The 17,986-nt window shown below is 50.3% G+C and overlaps 4 protein-coding genes across 4 annotated transcripts; 3 read left to right on the top strand and 1 right to left on the bottom strand.

Moving 5' to 3' along the window:
• Window positions 1–978: 978 nt before the first annotated feature.
• TRUGW13939_11871 (uncharacterized protein) lies at window positions 979–1,649 on the bottom strand (the record flags this gene model as incomplete). The annotated part of the gene is made up of 2 exons (XM_035494975.1): window positions 979–1,005; window positions 1,056–1,649. 2 exons carry the CDS (start codon window positions 1,647–1,649, stop codon window positions 979–981), a joined length of 621 nt encoding a protein of 206 aa, XP_035350868.1.
• Window positions 1,650–2,019: 370 nt separating this feature from the next.
• TRUGW13939_11870 (uncharacterized protein) lies at window positions 2,020–7,383 on the top strand (the record flags this gene model as incomplete). The annotated part of the gene is made up of 10 exons (XM_035494974.1): window positions 2,020–2,174; window positions 2,275–3,230; window positions 3,285–4,182; window positions 4,236–4,475; window positions 4,524–4,752; window positions 4,803–5,113; window positions 5,162–5,655; window positions 5,704–5,838; window positions 5,890–6,518; window positions 6,577–7,383. 10 exons carry the CDS (start codon window positions 2,020–2,022, stop codon window positions 7,381–7,383), a joined length of 4,854 nt encoding a protein of 1,617 aa, XP_035350867.1.
• Window positions 7,384–7,801: 418 nt separating this feature from the next.
• Window positions 7,802–8,437, top strand: TRUGW13939_11869 (uncharacterized protein; the record flags this gene model as incomplete). Its single annotated transcript, XM_035494973.1, has 1 exon — window positions 7,802–8,437. The coding sequence occupies one exon, from the start codon at window positions 7,802–7,804 to the stop codon at window positions 8,435–8,437; it is 636 nt and encodes a 211-aa protein (XP_035350866.1).
• A 1,339-nt stretch (window positions 8,438–9,776) lies between these two features.
• Window positions 9,777–17,539, top strand: TRUGW13939_11868 (uncharacterized protein; the record flags this gene model as incomplete). Its single annotated transcript, XM_035494972.1, has 9 exons — window positions 9,777–9,873; window positions 9,945–10,213; window positions 10,266–10,532; window positions 10,589–11,680; window positions 11,737–11,850; window positions 11,904–11,987; window positions 12,683–14,720; window positions 14,770–16,893; window positions 16,941–17,539. The coding sequence occupies 9 exons, from the start codon at window positions 9,777–9,779 to the stop codon at window positions 17,537–17,539; spliced, it is 6,684 nt and encodes a 2,227-aa protein (XP_035350865.1).
• Window positions 17,540–17,986: the final 447 nt, after the last annotated feature.

Here is a 17,986-nt window from a genome sequence, read left to right as displayed (position 1 = left end):
ACCAGAATAATACTGTAAAATGCGACGTGTGCGCCACCCAGCCCCAGGCCACGAAAACTTTGGGGTAGGCAGTGTTGCTATTCTTGTTTCCTGCTTGCTGTAACGATTATTCTAGTTTCCGCCTGCGTTTGACAAATCGACCGCGCTCGGCAAATCACAGGCACGCATTCACCACGCATTCGCGATGGCATGCGCTGGGATTGCCTATTGCGGCAGTTCCGCTGCGGTCACGTGGCTGCTATTCTGCATCAGGACTAGCGCCGTCTTACTGGCGTCCCAGTGCGGCGGGCCAAGCGTTCTTACTTTGTCTTCTTATCTCCAGTGCCGAGTATAGATAATTGCCATTATTATTATTATTATTATTGTTGTTGTTCTTATTACTATTACTACTGTTATTTTCAGGCTATCGGCCGACCGCATTGGCAAAGTTCCTCCATCCGCGCGTGACTGTCAACGCCAATAGCAGTGCCTGAAACCTGCATCACCTCACACGGTGATTGGAGTATGGTTCTTCTTTGTACTATGCAGATCACTGAGTCAGCACCAAAGAATCACTCCTTTGGAAAATGATCATCGCCTAGAACAGCCGACTAATGTAATAAATGTGCTTTTATTCAACACTATTTGTCTAAATATCCATGTGATCATCGCCAATGCTAACACAGACAACCGCTAGAAAGAAACCTCAAGATAGAAAAGCCTCTATATATACAATACAAGGTCGAAGAGATCCATGATCATGCCCGGTCCCAAGCCCGTCAGAAAATGCGTAAACAATACCCTGACGCCGGAGTGAGGAGATAGTCTGGTGTAATATTCGGGGGGGTGGGAAGAAAAAGAAAAGCATTATTGATAGTACAGTGCGCAGGAAATGCATAATTCGAAAAGCGCGGAGCTATGAGATCGCGATTAATAGTGCATGTCGGCTGGCGATCATAGCGAAGAAGAGATAGGGGAGAGAGTGGTTGTTTGTTCTGTTCACGAGAAAACGGTTTTGCGAGTGACCTGCATATCTAATCAGCATTTTAAAGAAAAGCATAGTTCATATGACATACAGCCCAGACTCCTGCAATACTAGCCACTATTCCACCAGAGATGAGCATTGGCCGAGTACCCCGGGTACTCTTGAAAATCATCCCGCTCAGAGCACCGGCAGCAATACTGTTGGCTGAATCATGCTTTCCGCGACCATATCCGATCATTGAGTTGAGGCCGTTATAGACCATGGCGACGACGCCGGCCGAGTTTCCCAGGAAGGGACCGCGTCTGGTAATCGAGTTGAGCACGCCGTTGAGACGCAGCTTTGGCCCTGCGCTGGCCGGCGTCCGGCTGAGGCCCTCAGCCAGACCCCATGCTCCTCCTATCGTCAACCCTGCCAGATACGTCGAGCCGGTGCCGTAACAAAGGTCGTCCGACCAGCCTCGGGAGGGAAGAGCCGATCGCGATCCGGGGAGTTGGTCCAGAGCAGAGTCCTCCAGTGTGAGATAATCAAGAGCGTCTTGGTTCAGCCCAGCCAAAGGGTGGAGCTGCGAAGGATCAGGAAGCGCGTTTTCCTGGAGAAAAGACGAGACATCTTGAGCGGAGGTAGGATCGAAGCCGTCCTGGGTGGCCGTCGCTTTCCGGCCACTGAAGGAATCCCAGATCGCCATTGTGAGAAAGAAAAAAAGGTGGGGGTGTATTAAAATATTTTAAAAGCCGTGCCAAAGAAAAAGATCGAGGGGCGATGGAGACGGGGATGGCAGACTGATGCAAAGAATGGCGAACGAAATGATGGTCGAGTCTTTCCGATGACAAAAACTTTGTCCCAGCTTTCCCCGTGACTGCGGCCGTCGGAGCGCCGGAGAAACCCGCGCGCCGACGGAACCGCGCTAGTCCCGAAGGAGAAGCGACGTCTAAATTTCCGCCGCAGAGGAAAGTGGGATGTCTCGAGGTAACCACGAGACATGAGGGACTGACAGCGGCCTTCTTTTTTTGATTCATTCGTGGTGGTCTGGCTAGCTACTACGCTCTCTATCAACCATGGCCACTGCCGGCGCTGAGTCTGTCGCCGATGGCACTGACAATGCAGACATACAATCGCTTTCTAAAAATATACAATTGGTCTCCGAGGACGTGTTGCTAAACTTGAGCAAAGGACCTCTTAAGAACTTTGTCCGCCATTGTCGAGACGCGCAGTACGTATTACGAAACTGGCAATTTTTCTTTTAATTCAATAAATTTCTTTCCACTAGTACCAGTTTGTTGATAGTATCATTCATTGCTAACTGTACAAAGGCAGGTTGAATGTGTCTGGGAGTCCCTGTTTCTCACCTTCTCAGCTCGATCTACATCAAGGAACCAGACCTTTGCCGTTTCGAATGCACTGGTTCTATTTATGGAGCAGACCAGTGCATCCAGGGTGGACTCAATTCGGCAGATGCTGCTGTCTCGCGACAAATGGCTGCCTGTCTACCAGACGATCTTGACCAGGTACGAGGATGCTACGCCGCGGCCCATGAAAAATGTCCTCGGCATTTTAAGCAAGGTGCTCAAGCACCACCCAGACTCATCTCAGGCGCAATTAATCAAAGCCGGGGTGATTGATGCTACATTGCCGAGCATCATACTGGGGGATCCACGATCTCGAACAAAATCGTCTGTGGCCACTTTAGATAGGCTTGTGCGGGATAATGCAATTTCAGTCAAAACATTCATATCATTAACGTGTGACTGGCTCGTGGCAAATTATGAGAAATGGCGCCCGTTATATCAAGAGCATTGCGCATCCTTGGGCATTGATACTTCGTATTTCACCAAGGCGGATTTCAAGTACGACGAGGCTAGCGAAGGCATTAAGACTATTGTACCCACGATACTCAATATAGCCTTGCTTATCTATCCTAAGCGCCACGGCAGTATCCAAGTCGCCGGCTCGCTGATGGCTGCCTTGTATACAAAAGACAGGGAGACCACCGACAATCCCGCCGAAGCTTGTTACCCTCTGATGAGCTGGGTTGTGCCAACTAGGCATATCATGCTAGAAGACATAGACTCTCTAGAATTCATGTCCCGTTCAATTTTGTTATCCCTGTTGGAATGTGGCATTCAAGGTTTCCATAAATTCATCGAAAGCTTACCGTTGGATGTGGTACTTTCTGGCAATATGAAAAACCAAAAATCCATCAACGAATGCCTCCTCCTTTTCTCAGCTTTGCAGATTGGCAAAAGGATTGGATACGTGCGTGAAAAATGTAAGTGGGGATATAACAGTAGTGTTTTGCGCTTAAACCGACTGGCTATTTCAGCTGAGAAAACAACTGGCGCAACCGAAAAGGAAGACCCTTTAATACTCGACAGTAAAACTCTCGGCCACTTCCTACTGCACAAGGAACAGAAAATCAGAATGTCGACACTGGTCCTCCTCGTCACTGACCCAATATCAACCACACCTCTGTCCTCCGCAGCAGCCAACGCTATACTGATAGGTCTTCCGTCTATACATGCAGAGTCCAACTCCAAAGTCCGCCAGGAGCTCACAAGTTTAAACATCAAGCTAATGACACGTCTACGAGGCTCATCGACGCAGAAAGACTTCATGGAAAAGGACGGCCAGGACGCAAAAGAATTCATGGAAAGATACGTCTCGTTTTTGGAAGGAGAACTGGTTCCTACGGCCTCTTATCAGCGCCATATAACCTCGCTAAGGTCGCTGAGCATCATCCTCAACACTGGTGTTGATCCGAATGTTAAACATGCCCCCGGAAAAGAGCAGCTATTGTGGCGGTACAAAGTGAACATCCTCCGACCAAGCCTCTTCCGACTCCTCATTAATCTCCTTCTTGACCCATTTGAGGAGGTGCGGGGGACTGCCTTGACATTGCTTAGCTTATTTACCAATGAAGCCCTCGGAGATTCTCATGGAGAATCCGACATTGTACAGCTTCTGACTACGGCTTTGTCGAAAGCAGAAGTGTTGGCAAGCAATACAAGCCGCGCCGACCATACAGATACTGTTGCCAGACTCTACCATGCTTTGTTCACCAGGACCAACAGTGGAGATAGCTCGCAGACATGGTTTCAAACAAAGCTTGGCGTCGTGAATGAGCTACTGCAGAGACTCGAAGAAAAGACGTTTCGACAGGGTGGACTTTTCAGCACCTCTACCCGAGATAGCCCTCTCCATGGATATTTGGCCGCTCTCAAGTAAGACTTGAAAATAAATTCGTTGTTGAGCAAGTGCTGACGTGTCTGACTAGGTATATTGTTACAACACCCAATTTCCATGCTCATATCACCAACCCTGAAGACAATGAAGCCCGTGCATGGCGAAATGTGCATGACAGAATTACAGCCGCATGCACCCGTATTTGGGAACAAGTCAAGCCTGTTTTGTGCATTGACTCGCCCGAGGGCCACACGGATGACTCTCTAGATGAGTTGGCCCTGGGACCAAAAGACTTGTTGTCGTATTCATGGCGAGCTCTTCGAGAGACTAGGTGAGGTTTCGTGATATTAATTATTCGAGTTTTTTTTGACTGAGTTAGCCATCTTCTTCACGCCACAATGGTAAATACGACGTATGCTCCAGAAGACACAAATGGCCTGAGACGAGATGATTACGATACAATTGGAGCACTCAACTTTGTCCAATTGTCAGAACTGCGACACAGAGGAGCTTTCAGTGCCGTTTCACAGTCATTTATCACATGCTGTGCGCGTTGCTCTGAGAACAAGGAGCCAGAGATTTCTAGCCTACCGGATGCGTGGTACGAAGTAAGTAATTCACTTTCTTCCTCGCAAAAACTCCCACTAAACGAGTACAGGAATCGAAAAAGATCATCCAGGATCAAGCATCCAAACTGACCAGGAGATCTGCCGGGCTGCCTGCCATTGTCTCTGGAATATCAATTGCCAAGTCTGATAGCCCGTTGTTTAGTCTTATCATGAATGAGCTGCAAGAGATCTCGAGCCAGCCAGTGCTTAAGAATGTTTCTTATAACGAGCTCTCATTACCCCAGGTTCATGCGATGAACTGCTTGAAAGATATTTTCATGACCACAAAACTAGGAGATAAAACGGAGCCTTTTATCATGTCGACTCTCAGTATCGCCACAGAATCTCTCAGTTCTTCAGTGTACGTTCTGCCATCCAGAAGATGTGATTTTGCTAATTTTCTTTCTAGTTGGGCAATTCGAAACTGCGGTCTAATGCTTTTCCACGCATTGATGATCAAAATGTGCAAGAGACTGTCCGGGGCGAGCTTTGGAGCCAGCGGCTCGTCTGGGGCCGAGTCTGGAATGTCCATATCCTTCCAGAAATATCCCGGTCTGACTCAGCTATTGACCAAGTTGTTGACCTCTGCAGAGTCAGAGACAGAAACGCAAAAAATATTCCCTGCTCTTGAAATTATTGTTGAAAAAGTCCCCTCCTTGGTCGACAATGACGATGCCTTGCTACGTGGCTTGGTTCTTCGTCATGTGAGGAGTTCTATTTGGCTGGTTCGAGACCAAGCGGCCAGAGTGTATGCTTCTCTTCTGCAGCCTACGGGGATTTTAAAGTCTCTAGAACTGGAAGTATATGCCGACGCAGAGCCGCTGTCCCAAAAACACATTCATGGGAAACTATTATGTATTCGTTATGCTTTGCTGAGGGCATGGAATTCTGGATACTGGCACGGTACGTGCTTATACAACCGAATTTGACGAAAAATGCTGACAATAATAGATCATTCTGACAAAATCTTTGAATTCATTCAAGAGACGTTTCATAGGCTCTTCCAACAGACAAAGTCTCAGTTTGCCCAAGCCGCCTTGATCGATATATTGACAGATGCCCTTGAATATAATATAAAGGGCAACGGTAACGACAGCGGAATTTTTAAATTGTATACGGTCACTAACTCGTGCATAGAACCTATCTTGACATTTGCAAACAACATATTCGAAACCTACGATCTAGAGCAGACAATGGCAGGACTGCTCATCGACCCCGAAGGACGACGGAATGAAATTCGGGCGGGCTCGCTGCTTCGACGCGTGTTGACGTGGGGTATCATTTTGAAAAACTCACTGCAGAGTATCTCAGAATCTCCCGTAGCCCTTATTGGGCCGTTTTTCGATCTCTCTACTGGCGATAGCGATGCCGCGTGCTGGATCCTTGAGCGTGTGCGCGAGGTGTTCCCTGGGTACCAGCAACAGAAAGACTTCCTGAGTTTGTACCTGTTGATCTTGCTTCAAGAGCAAGAAGAGAGCGTCAAGTCAAAAGCAGTTTTGAATCTTTCGGAAATTCTGCAAGATGCGTTGGAACAGGAGCTAACAGTTGCCTTTTTGGATAAATGGCCTCGCGTGTCAGACCATCTGTACGTCCAATCGCAGGACCAGGTATGGAGTCGCGAGTTGATTGAGAATGTGCTTCGGCTGCAGGGCTCTCTATTAGCGTTGAAATACAGAGACAGACCTGTTGATTCTGAATCAAAAGAGCTGGCCCTAGACCTTCGACGGTGGGTTGTCAGTCTTCGGTCTGCATTGAGCGAGGAAACAGTTAGTACGATCTATCATGTTGGAATTATGCGATACTGACAAAATGGTAACCCTTTAGGCATTCTCTTCAAGACTCGCAGCTATAGTTTCACTCAAGGCGTTTTGCCCCATCATGCGTAGACCTGATCAGCCATCACAAACAAGCTCTGTGTTCTTGGAGCTTTATGTGATACTGTACGATATGCTCAATGACGATGACGACGAGCTGAGGGATTTTGCTGCACCGATCGCGTCATGGGTTCTCTCCAACTCGTCTGTATTCCCTGACAGGATAGTTGATTTGGCTGGTATTCCTGCGAGAGAGAGTCTGGTGGAATTCCTTTCAACTAATTATAGCAAAAATCACCCCCTCTTTCACCATGCCATCAAACGACTTATGAACAATGTCATTGTCTCTGCCGAAAGAGCGCCCTTTGTTCCCTTTGAGACCTTGCTTGGCGAACACCGCAAAGAGAGCACAGTGCTCTTTGAGGAAGAACGTCAGAACTTGTTTATTGATGACGTATGCGAGATCGACATCTGGTCGGCGGTCTTGAAGCGTATAGGTCGATCTGTGTTTGATCAGGAGACTATTAGCAATCTGCTTGTTTGGGCGTCAAAGGGACTGGATTGTCTTGATAAGCTATTTCTGTCGTCTGGAGAGCAGGACGGCGCCATTGGCTGGACAGCCAAACCTGAAGTGTACAGTCTGGGAGTTTTGCTGTTTAGCGTAGCAGAGCTGCTAATTGCTACTGGCGAGGACAAAGATTCAAGCGTGAATCTATTAAGTGTTCTTGAGGACTTGCATGCCAAAGGGCAATCTCTCGCCTTGCATCCTCACTGGCTGCTGAGAATCAGGTCAGCCATATCTGTTAGTAAAAAGTAAATAGAGAAATGCAAACCCGCAAAGGCTTTCATCTGATTATGTTTCCTCACAAAGGCGGCAGCGGAGGTCTCGTTTGCCCGGTGACCAGCCACGCCATTGAGCCTCCATTGAGTCGGCGGGGCACCGCTTCTTGATACAAGCATCTTGACAGTTTGTGTCGGTTGTTTCCAGAGAATTTGACTTCTTGGACCCCAGCCTCTTGTGAATTTATACCCACGCCAGTTCTTTCTCATTTTGACATCTGCATAATCGGCACCTGCAATAGGATAAACTAGCACCAGGACCAGCATAAGTCTCTTCAGCTTGTTTATCTCCAACACAGCCATCTCTCTGGTAGTGAAAAACAGTCTCTCTCTTGATATGCAGTCTCTAGTTCTGACTAAGTGATACAAGACAGAACCAATCACTACAGCTCAAGATGCAACCACTGGTGTTTCTATTGCTCATTTGCCTTTTGGTCATCGCCGTGACCACAGTCCTCTGCATCTCGTTTTACTTCAAGAGGATGCAAGTCTGGGTACGCGAAGACGATGTACCTGGCCACGCCCGCCGCCGGCCTCGCTGGATAAGCACGAGGAACTATCAGACCTTTGGGCCTGACCTCGAAGCAGGGCCTGACAGCATGTCCGTCTCCCCAGAAATAACATCCCCCTTCACTGAACACGCTCGCCAACTTCCACAACACGCTCAACAGACTCCACCTACGGTATCTAGCGGTCAAGGGCCCTCTGGTATACCCAGGAAGCCCGTGCCACGCAGCGCGTACAACTATCGCAACTGGGACCCGGAGGATGGAGTGATCGGGGTCACGTATGCACGCCGAGACGAGGAGGACGCAGGGCGGATCCTGGACGAGGAGACAGCACGGCGGATTGAGGAGCATGAGCGGCGCATGGACAACCCGAGCCCCTATGATCTCGGGGGCGCGCTTGCTCAGGGTGGTTCTTTTCCCGTGGCGATGCCAAATAAGCGTACAAAACGTCCTACCTTTCCTGTACCACAGAAGCTGATATGGCAGAAGCTCACCTTCTTCGAAAAGGCTGGGAGAATCTAGTAGCGCAAATAACCGTCGTATTCTCTCGGTCTGTGAATACGAATGGCGACATGTAATGGCAGGGGGAAGGGAAGAAGACCGAGGCGTTTTGTTGGCTCTAGGTAAAGTTTTTGGATCTGGCTCTTCTATGCATGAGTCAATCGGCTAATACGTTGATATTCGGTAGCCACGTGTGTTATTATCGGTACAGAGAGAGCCTTGTGTACAGAAAGAGGGAAACCGCAACGTCGATCTCTCAAATGGGCAACCTGAATACTTTTAGTTCAAAATATACACCTTTACAGTTCCATTGTCATGATTTGTTTACATCAACCTTTATCTTCACGTTCAGCTATAATCAATTATTCATACATGTAGGGTTACATTCTTAGATCCCTGGAGCGGTCGCTACAAGAGATCCAAAACATTTTCCTCTCTTAGTCCGTCATCCAGCCTCCTATCCTTGCTTATAGTTTTGTTAGGAATTATTAGACACAAAGAAACAACAGAGCCACTCTATAGCGGTTGTATCCATTTAAGTGAGCTATATTCTACCGAATTTGTCTCAAACCACATGACTATCACATTCTCATTCACACTTAGCTTTGTTCCTCATCCCTGAAGGGTTCAAATTTACAAGCACCATAAAGGCGTCAGCTGGCGACATCAAGCGTGTAGCCATTTACGCTCTTCGTCTCGACAGAAACCGACTATCCAATATTGGCAAGCGGTTGTCGAATTTTTCACCGAGGTCAAGAGTTCATTTATTTCCTAAAGCGGACGAGGCGTTGCCTCAGGCAGCCGCAACGGCGCCTCAGGCCGCAAGGCAGAAACTCCCAGCCGCACGGCGAGTGACGTCTGAACTCCCCGCTTCAGTCCAGCATCATCATTCATTCTGTGCACCAACAGCCAGCACGAAGACACCCACGAAACCCATCCACGAGATTATGCTTATCGCTGTTTGCTAGCCATTTTCTTCCGACGTATCCTGCAACGTCTCCTCTTTCTACCTTTCTTTTCCACCTCTCCATCGCCTCCGGATTTACGCGGTTCGACTTCGCTCTAATATCCATCCTCCGCAGCAGGCCGATCACCGCTTTTTGCAAGTTCTCGTATCTGCATCGCTTTGGTTGACGAATGCGACATTAATTCTCGACCATCGCCATTAGCCTATCTCCGTTTAAATGGGTGATTTTTCCCGATAATCCTTGCGCCTTGCTTTTCGATTGCGTTGTAATAGAACTTCCCCGGCTATCGCAATTCGGCCAGGCTGCAACAAATCAACCGCAACACAACACACCACACCACACTACGTTGCATCACACCATCTTGACGCAGGGATTGCTGTACCGGAATCATTATGTGGAACGACGAAGAGGATAACAACCCTTATGGCGCATTCGATCGCCCAGACTCCCACCTTTCAGAGTCGCTGCACTCTGGCAAGGCCTCCCCTCGTAGGTACCACGCTGCTCAATAGCTCAATGACTGGGCTTTTGCTAACACGTCGCGTGCGAGCGTGGAGAAGCTCCATATGACCGCGATCTCTCACCTGCTTCACGAGCATCCTCGCAGCCACCAGACTACGTATCGCGATTGACAGTAGACACAGACGAAGAAGACGACGATTATGGCGTGCCGGCTGCGCCAGTGATGGGCCGAAAGAAAAAGGGCGGTTACGATAGCCGCATCGAACAGATCCTCTACGAGAACCCCGAGCTCCCGATTCTGATTACGGACGCGGGGAAGAACCATGAGGGCGGCGGCGGGTATATTGTGTATACAATTCGGACGGGGGTGAGATTGATCAAGCAATGATCATTATGGTGTATTATGCTAATTCTTGTAGGATCTTGAAGTGCGCCGGCGATACTCGGAGTTTGCTTCTCTTCGACAAACGCTTGTCAATCTGCACCCCACCCTTGTGGTACCCCCGATCCCAGAGAAACACACCATGGCCGACTATGCGGCAAAGCCGACAAAAGCAAAGGAAGACGTTGCTATCATTGAGCTGCGAAAGCGCATGCTTAGTGTTTTCCTGAACCGGTGTCGGAGGATGCAGGAAGTCCGTGAGGACGGCGTCTGGTGGCGTTTCCTGGATCCTAATGTCAGCTGGGTGAGTTGGATCGTTGTGTTTTCTACTTTTTCTTTTGTGTTATCTAACAGCTGCAGAACGAGGTCCTGCATTCGCATCCTGCCTCGTCAGTGCCGAAAAACAATCTCAAGGCACCCCCGCTTGATCCAGCCAACCCGACAGCAGCCCATGGCTGGCTTCCTGTTCCCCCAGCTTCTGCCAAGTTGAAATCCGCAGGTGGAAACACTGCTACTGGGACGCCGAGCTCACCGTCCGAGTACTCCCAGACACCGTCTACAGCTGCGCATTCGACGCCAGGCGTGCAAGTCTTGGGCCGATTTCCTCCGACGTCACGAACATTAAGTGAGCAGGATCTTGATCCATATTTCATCAACTTTGAAGCATCGACACGCGAGCTAGAGCTGCTGCTTCAGGGCAACATCGAAAAGGTCAACCGCCGCACGCTATCACATCTCTCCTCCCTCTCGGCCGATCTCATGGAACTCGGAGCGCGATACAATGGCTTCTCGTTGTCGGAGCAGAACCCGACGGTTGCTGCAGCAGTGGAACGTGTTGGACAGGCAGCCGACACATCGTACATCGAGACGGAAGAGCTGTCATCATCGCTTGGAGCCAACTTCGCGGAGCCCATGCGGGAAAGTGCACAGTTTGCCAGCGTGGTTCGCAGCGTGCTGCGATATCGCGTTCTCAAACGGGTGCAGGAAGAGATGACGCGAGACGAACTATCAAAAAAGCACAGCCTGCTGGAGTCCCTCGAGAGGAGCGAGCAGGAAGCTAAGCGTATTGACCAGTATCTCAGCAATAGTGTTAACCCCGCGTCCGTTGCGACTCGGCCATCTCGGTCTACATCTGCGTCTTCTGCAGCAAGTAGCAGCCAGGGAGACACCGACACCAGACGAGGCTCTGAAGATACGGCATCTGTAGACTCTGATTTCCCGCCCACGCATAGCGAAGGCACTTGGCAGCCGTCTGCCGGGCAGGGCACTCCCCATCGTGAGACTGGTCCTCCTCCTGCTCCTTCTTCTGCTCACCGCAAGAGCCCGAGTGGGAATTTTGTTGCGAACCGGATATTCGGACGCATCAGCCATGCCGTGCATGGGTTTGTTGATGTCGACCCTGAACGGTCGCGGCGGGACCAGATTGGGAAAACCAAGGAAAGCCTGGTGCAGGTGAGCATTCATCTACATTGACACAAGTGTGAGTAGTTGCTGATCGATTTTCACAGTTGGAGCAAGCCCTCGGGGTATCTGAGAAAGACGTCAAGGACGCGAGCGCGGGTGTGTTGCAGGACCTGAAGAGGTTTCAAAAGGAAAAGGAAGAGGACCTCCGCCGCTACATGGTGAGTACTTTTTTATTTTCCAGGCATTCCCGTGCTGACATTTACTGCTACAGGTCGCGTATGCACGCTGCCATCTCGACTGGGCACGCAAGAACCTGACAACATGGACCGAGGCTCGCGATGAGGTCGACAAGATCGTGGCGCGATAGGAAAGACTATAGATAGTTTGGTTTTTGTATAGGATTAGGTTATTGTATTCACTAATGAGAGACACCACGATACTCTAATAACTGATAGCTCTTATAAATGCAGCGTTCATAGTAGAGCCAAGTATATAGATGTAGAGCTCACCTGACCGTAGAGTGCTTCTTCCATCACCTGCCACTGTCAGCGGGAAGACCGGAAAAACAACTTCACACGACACGCAAATCATTAAAAGATATCAAATCAACATCTGCACGCGCTCGTCATCTCCGCTTCTGCCTGGACGCCGATCGTGGTGTTTACGTAAGGCTGCGATGGGGGGAGACAGCGTCAAGGTCGTTCAGCAAGAATGATAATCGCAGTGGAGATCCTCGACTACCACCAACAAAGCCATCGCACACACTCTCTCCTTCGAATAGCAACTCGACTAACTACTGCCTGCCATTCAGCAGTGCAGCAAAAAAAGAAAAGAAGAAGAAAAAAACAAAAAAGAACAAGTGACAAACAGGTTAACGTTATCAAGCGCCAACAAGCGGGCTAAAGTTGCAACTAAACTCCACATCGAGCGATCCTTTTTTTTTTTTCCCTTTTTTTTAAATCATTCCTTGTCGGCGGCAACTGGCTAGTCTACACATCTATTACGACCACTAATAATCATCTTTAATTGTTAGTTTATCGACTAGACCAGGGAAGAATTATCGAGGTGACAAGTCCGGTGGTCCGTGGCCCTTGCGTGGATCCTGCCCTTCGCCTCTCTCTCTTTTTTTCTCTCTCCCCTTCTAGCAGCAGTGACCCTCGACATCTCTCGTCGTCTGCCTATCTGCGCTCTACCTCATCGACCACCGTGTTTTTACGAGCTGCCACGCGACGTGGGCAGCTCACCTTCACCACGTCTTCCTCGAAGCGCCGCAAGGTCGTCGAGCAGCCTCGCCCGCACTCGCCCGCGCCTGCCTCACGGACCAGGCCCGCAAACTCGGACAGAGACAGAGACAGACGTCACCACCGCCGCCGTTCGTCCACGACGACTGCTTCTCACAACTCCACCACCAACAACCTCCCCGTGAAATCATCCTCGTCGCCGTCTCCCCGTTACATCCCTGCCCACCTGCAAGACGAGGTGCTCGGCGCTGGCCGGACACCACCAACAACCGCCCGCTCGCCTACCCCAGAGCCGTCGCCCGCTGCGGCTTGCGCTGGGCTCTCGCTCAACAGCGATCCTCCCACCGACATGTCCGGCTCTGAAAAGTCCGACGTGCGCTCGTCGTCGCCCGCTGTCAAACGCCGCATGTCCGAGGTCGACCAGACCGCCGACGACGTTGACATGGACTCTGGAGCATCCGACCCCCAACAGCAGCGGCAGGAAACGCCCGACGGCGACTCGCGCCCTGCTCAGCGCCGTGCCACTTCGGTCGACATGATTGCCAGCGAGGGAGACGCCGATATGGCCAATAACACTGCTTCGCCCAACAACTCTGACCCCGTTTACCCTACCCCGTCCAGTATGGCGACATACACTAATTCGTCGTCCACAAAAGAAGTACCCACGCCCCACAAAGCCTTGGAACCCCCGTCGATCGACGAACAGGTCATGCGTGTGCTGGAACTCGCCCAAAGGTTCCCCGAGGACAAGCAAAAGGGTTACGTCCTGTCTTACAACTGGTTGAACCGCGTTCTCGCCCGAAGCACACAGGAGCCCGGCGGCAAAACGGTCGATAAGAAATTCGCCGAGGGCGAGATTGGACCGGTCGATAATTCCGATCTTGTTTTGGATGTTGATCCGAGCAGTGTCTTTGAGGATGAAGCTGGGGAGCCGTTTGTACCCTTACGCCCGGGCCTGCAGATGGGCGAGGATTTTGAAATCGTTCCCCAGACTGCGTGGGATCTTATTTTGGGCTGGTATGGACAGGCGGAGCAGTCTCCGGCCATCGTTCGATATGCACATAATACAAGCGACGGCGGTTCTCAGAATATCCAGTACGAGGTTTCACCGCCAATCTACACCATCCACAAGCTGCCGAGTTCATCCAGTGGCTTTTCCCACCACACACTAAGGGACAAGAGCGCCCCGCCCGCCAAATTCCTCGCTAGCAGACAGACCAACTTTCAGAAATGGCTTACCAAGGCCAAGGAGCTCGCTCACATCGACATGGCAACCAAGGTCCGCGTTTGGAGGGTTCTTGACGGTTTGAGCAGCACGCAGACTTCGGGCTTTATTACCCCCGTTCATTCGAGAAGTAACTCGCCCGCGCCGGGGGCACAGCTAGTCGCAAATGCCGGCAACAGTTTGGTCCTGGATGTCAATACATTCGCTTCCCTTTCGGACACGCACCGGGAGCTGATCGAAGAGGCCAAGGACCAAACACACAACGACAAATACAACGGTAAGTCTACCCTCGACACATTTGGACTCGGAGACAACGCCGTTTTGGTCCTGGAAGAACAGATCGGCGGCCCTGGTGGAGGAGAGTGGGTGTCTGACGCCTCCAAGTCTACTCTGAACCGTCTCTCCATCCCTAGTGGTAATAAACCTGGCACCGCCAAGGTCAAGTCCAAAGCCCTCACTACCAGCGGAAGAACAACGCCTACGTCTGAGCCGATTCGAGGGAGGAAGAAAGACGGCCGGCCTAAGGGGAACACTGGATTTACCAATTTGGGAAATACATGTTACATGGCCTCGGCACTGCAATGTGTTCGAAGTGTTGAAGAGCTAAGCTACTACTTTTTGAGTGAGTTTATCACTTGCCTTTTTTTTCTATTCCTGTACTGACTTGATAGATAACTACCATAAAAAAGACCTCAACCCTAGCAACCCTTTGGCCCACAATGGAGATGTTGCCAAGGCATATTCTAACCTACTACATGCCGTCTACGACGAGGGTCCGGCTTCATTCTCGCCCAAACAGTTTAAAAATACAATCGGACGGTACGGGCCCGCCTTTTCTGGCTATGGTCAGCAGGATTCTCAGGAGTTTCTTCTTTTCCTCCTCGATGGTCTTCATGAAGATCTTAACCGGATTATGAAGAAGCCCTACATTGAAAAGCCAGACTCGACTGACGAGATGGTGAACAACCCAGCCGCCTTGAAGGAGTTTGCAGATAAATGTTGGGACATTTACAAGGCTCGCAACGATTCGGTTGTTACTGATTTGTTTGCCGGAATGTACAAGTCGACCCTGGTGTGCCCGAGTTGTGACAAAGTTAGCATCATATTCGACCCCTTTAACAACCTGACTCTTCAGCTTCCTGTTGAGAATCTGTGGACAAAGGACATTTTCTATTTTCCCTTTCACAAAGCTCCTATGCTTCTCGACATTGAAATTGACAAGAACGCCAGCATCAAAGCCCTCAAGGAGCTTGTAGCATCAAAGACTGGAGCAGACCCGCAGAAACTTATCATGGCGGAAATTTACAAGGAAAAGTTTTACAAGTTATTCGACAATACCAGCACCGTCGCGGACAGCAATATCAGTTCGTCGGACGATATTGCCATTTTCGAGGTGGAAATGGTGCCAACTAATTATAACCCGGACCGACCCAAGAAGACGTCTTACTACACGTCGTTTAGCAACATGGACCACGAGGATATTCCCAAGATCGATTCTCCTCGCGCCGAGAAGCTCCTTGTGCCTATTTTTAACCGTGTCCACCGACCAAACACGCGCTTTGGGTCTCGACAGACGTTCGGTGCGCCGTCTTTTGTCGTCATTACTCGCGAAGAGGCTCTTGATTACGATACTGTTCTTCTCAAGGTGTTGCAAGAGGTTGCCACTTTGACGACACGAGACTTTCTCAACGAAGATGCAGGCGAAGACGAGTCGATTGATTCGGACGCTGTCATCATGGACGCAGATGATGCCGACTCGGACGACAAAGTCAAGGCTGCGTCTGTACAAAGCGAGGATGGTCTCGTCGACGTGTCCATGGAAGATGCTGCTCCTAGCGCGGCACGACCTGACACGACAAAAACACGAAAGACGTTGCCATCGCGCTTCCGCCATCTTTTTGAAATGAGAGTTGTCAAGTCAAAGAATGAAGTTATTCCGTTGGGTTTCTCGTCGGTGGACGATAACTCAAACTATATGTTGATGTCAACACGGATACCGAAACAAAAGGCAAAGCCCACTGTGCGGAAAGCCGAGAAGCGAAATGCCTTTAAAAACAGCCCGGACAGCCCAGTCAGCAGCGATGATGAGATAAACACGATCCAGGCACCGACAACGAAACGGCATTCTCGGATCAGCACGAGTTCTGGCGAGTCGGCGCGATTCCTAGCAGCGGACAGCGAGTCTGATGACGACATTCAAGCAGTACCTCAAGAGGTTGAAGTACCCAAAGTTTCGTATATTCGGCCGGGTGAGGGTATTGTTCTGGACTGGAAAGAGACGAGCTATGATGGAATGTTTGGTGCAGACGCCAAGAGTCGCGACGAGCTGCGCGGTGCGCCAACGTGGACGAATGTAGAGCATTTGCCAGACGAAGACCTGGCCAAGAGGCGGGCACAACGGGCCAGTCGAAGAAAGAGGGGTCTGACACTGGATCAGTGTCTGGATGAGTTTGGCCGCGAGGAAATTTTGTCGGAGAATGACGCGTGGTATTGCCCGCGGTGCAAGGAGCATCGGCGCGCGAGCAAGAAATTTGAGCTGTGGAAGGCACCAGACATTTTGGTTATTCACCTCAAGAGATTTAGTGCGAGCCGAGGGTTTAGGGATAAAATCGACGAGCTGGTAGACTTCCCGATCGAGGGGCTGGATCTCAACGGTCGGATCGCATCAGCGGCGCCGGAGGAGAATCAGATCTACGATCTTTTTGCAGTGGACAACCATTACGGCGGCCTTGGGGGCGGGCACTACACAGCATATGCGAAGAATTTTCTGACTGATGAGTGGAATGAATACAATGGTGAGTACAAAGTATATGGATTTACTAGGGCATGGCTAATGGAATAGACTCCCATGTATCTAAAGCAATCAATCCGGCCAAGGCCATCTCGACAGCGGCATATCTGTTGTTCTACCGGCGACGATCAGAGCACCCGCTGGGCGGCAAAGAACTACAGGAAATCACTGAGAGTTCGGTGCGAGCCGACTCTGACGGGCAAGAAGATGAATCGGGGTCCCCTTTGGGGGAAGGCCGGCGCCTCGTCGACTCCTCCCGCAATGGGTCTACGAGCGCCTTAGTCGGAGTCGGAGCAGCTCACCAAGCGGGAGATGGTGGTTTGCGATCCGGGCTGCGAGTGAAGAGCGTGGAGGTTGAGGCGAGCGACGAAGATGAGGAAGAGTTGCCGCCGTACGAGCAGCGCATGGATCTCGAGTCGTCGAGTTTTCCGCGCGACCAGCCTGCGTGGTCGTTTGACCGGCTGTCAGGGAGCAATGATTTTGACGATAACGACAGCGACAGCAGCAATAAAGCTGTGGGTGGAGGCGACATGAGCGATCTGGAGCAGTTTGTCGAGGGCGACAACTCTACGACCAACTTTCACAGCGTCCCGGCAGACGAGGATGAGGATCTGCCTGTGGTTGAGCTGCGGGTGGGCGACAATGAATAAATAGTATGAATATCAAGTTTATTATTGTTGGATTAAAACTGCTGTGGTATGCAATGTAGAATGGGACGTGCGATACTTGATGTACCTGCAGATGAATCTTATTGCTATACATGGTGATGGATCTAATAGGAGAATAGCCCTAATCGCGTGACTTGTCCGAAACGGGAAATTCCGTTTCGGTCAGCAGAACAGCTGCGATTTATGCATTTTCCAAAAAACAATAATGATAAAATAATAAAAATAATAAGCAAGTGAATAAAAAAGTAACCTCTGATGTCATCGAGACATTCTCATACCAAGCATGCGATGCGGCTCACGAGGATCGCTCACCTACACAGCCGCCCTACTAGGCTAGTTAGCTAGCTAGCTAGTAGTCATGCAGCATCTGACCAATTCCGTTGCCCGGCGGCTGACCTTACTTTTTAGCCTTATGGTGGCTACGAACTG

The sequence above is a fragment of the Talaromyces rugulosus genome, chromosome VI (genome assembly GCF_013368755.1).
Source record: "Talaromyces rugulosus chromosome VI, complete sequence".
NCBI lineage: Eukaryota > Fungi > Ascomycota > Eurotiomycetes > Eurotiales > Trichocomaceae > Talaromyces > Talaromyces rugulosus.
Note: the sequence above shows the minus strand (reverse complement) of the source record. Positions and strands in the feature narration are given on the sequence as shown.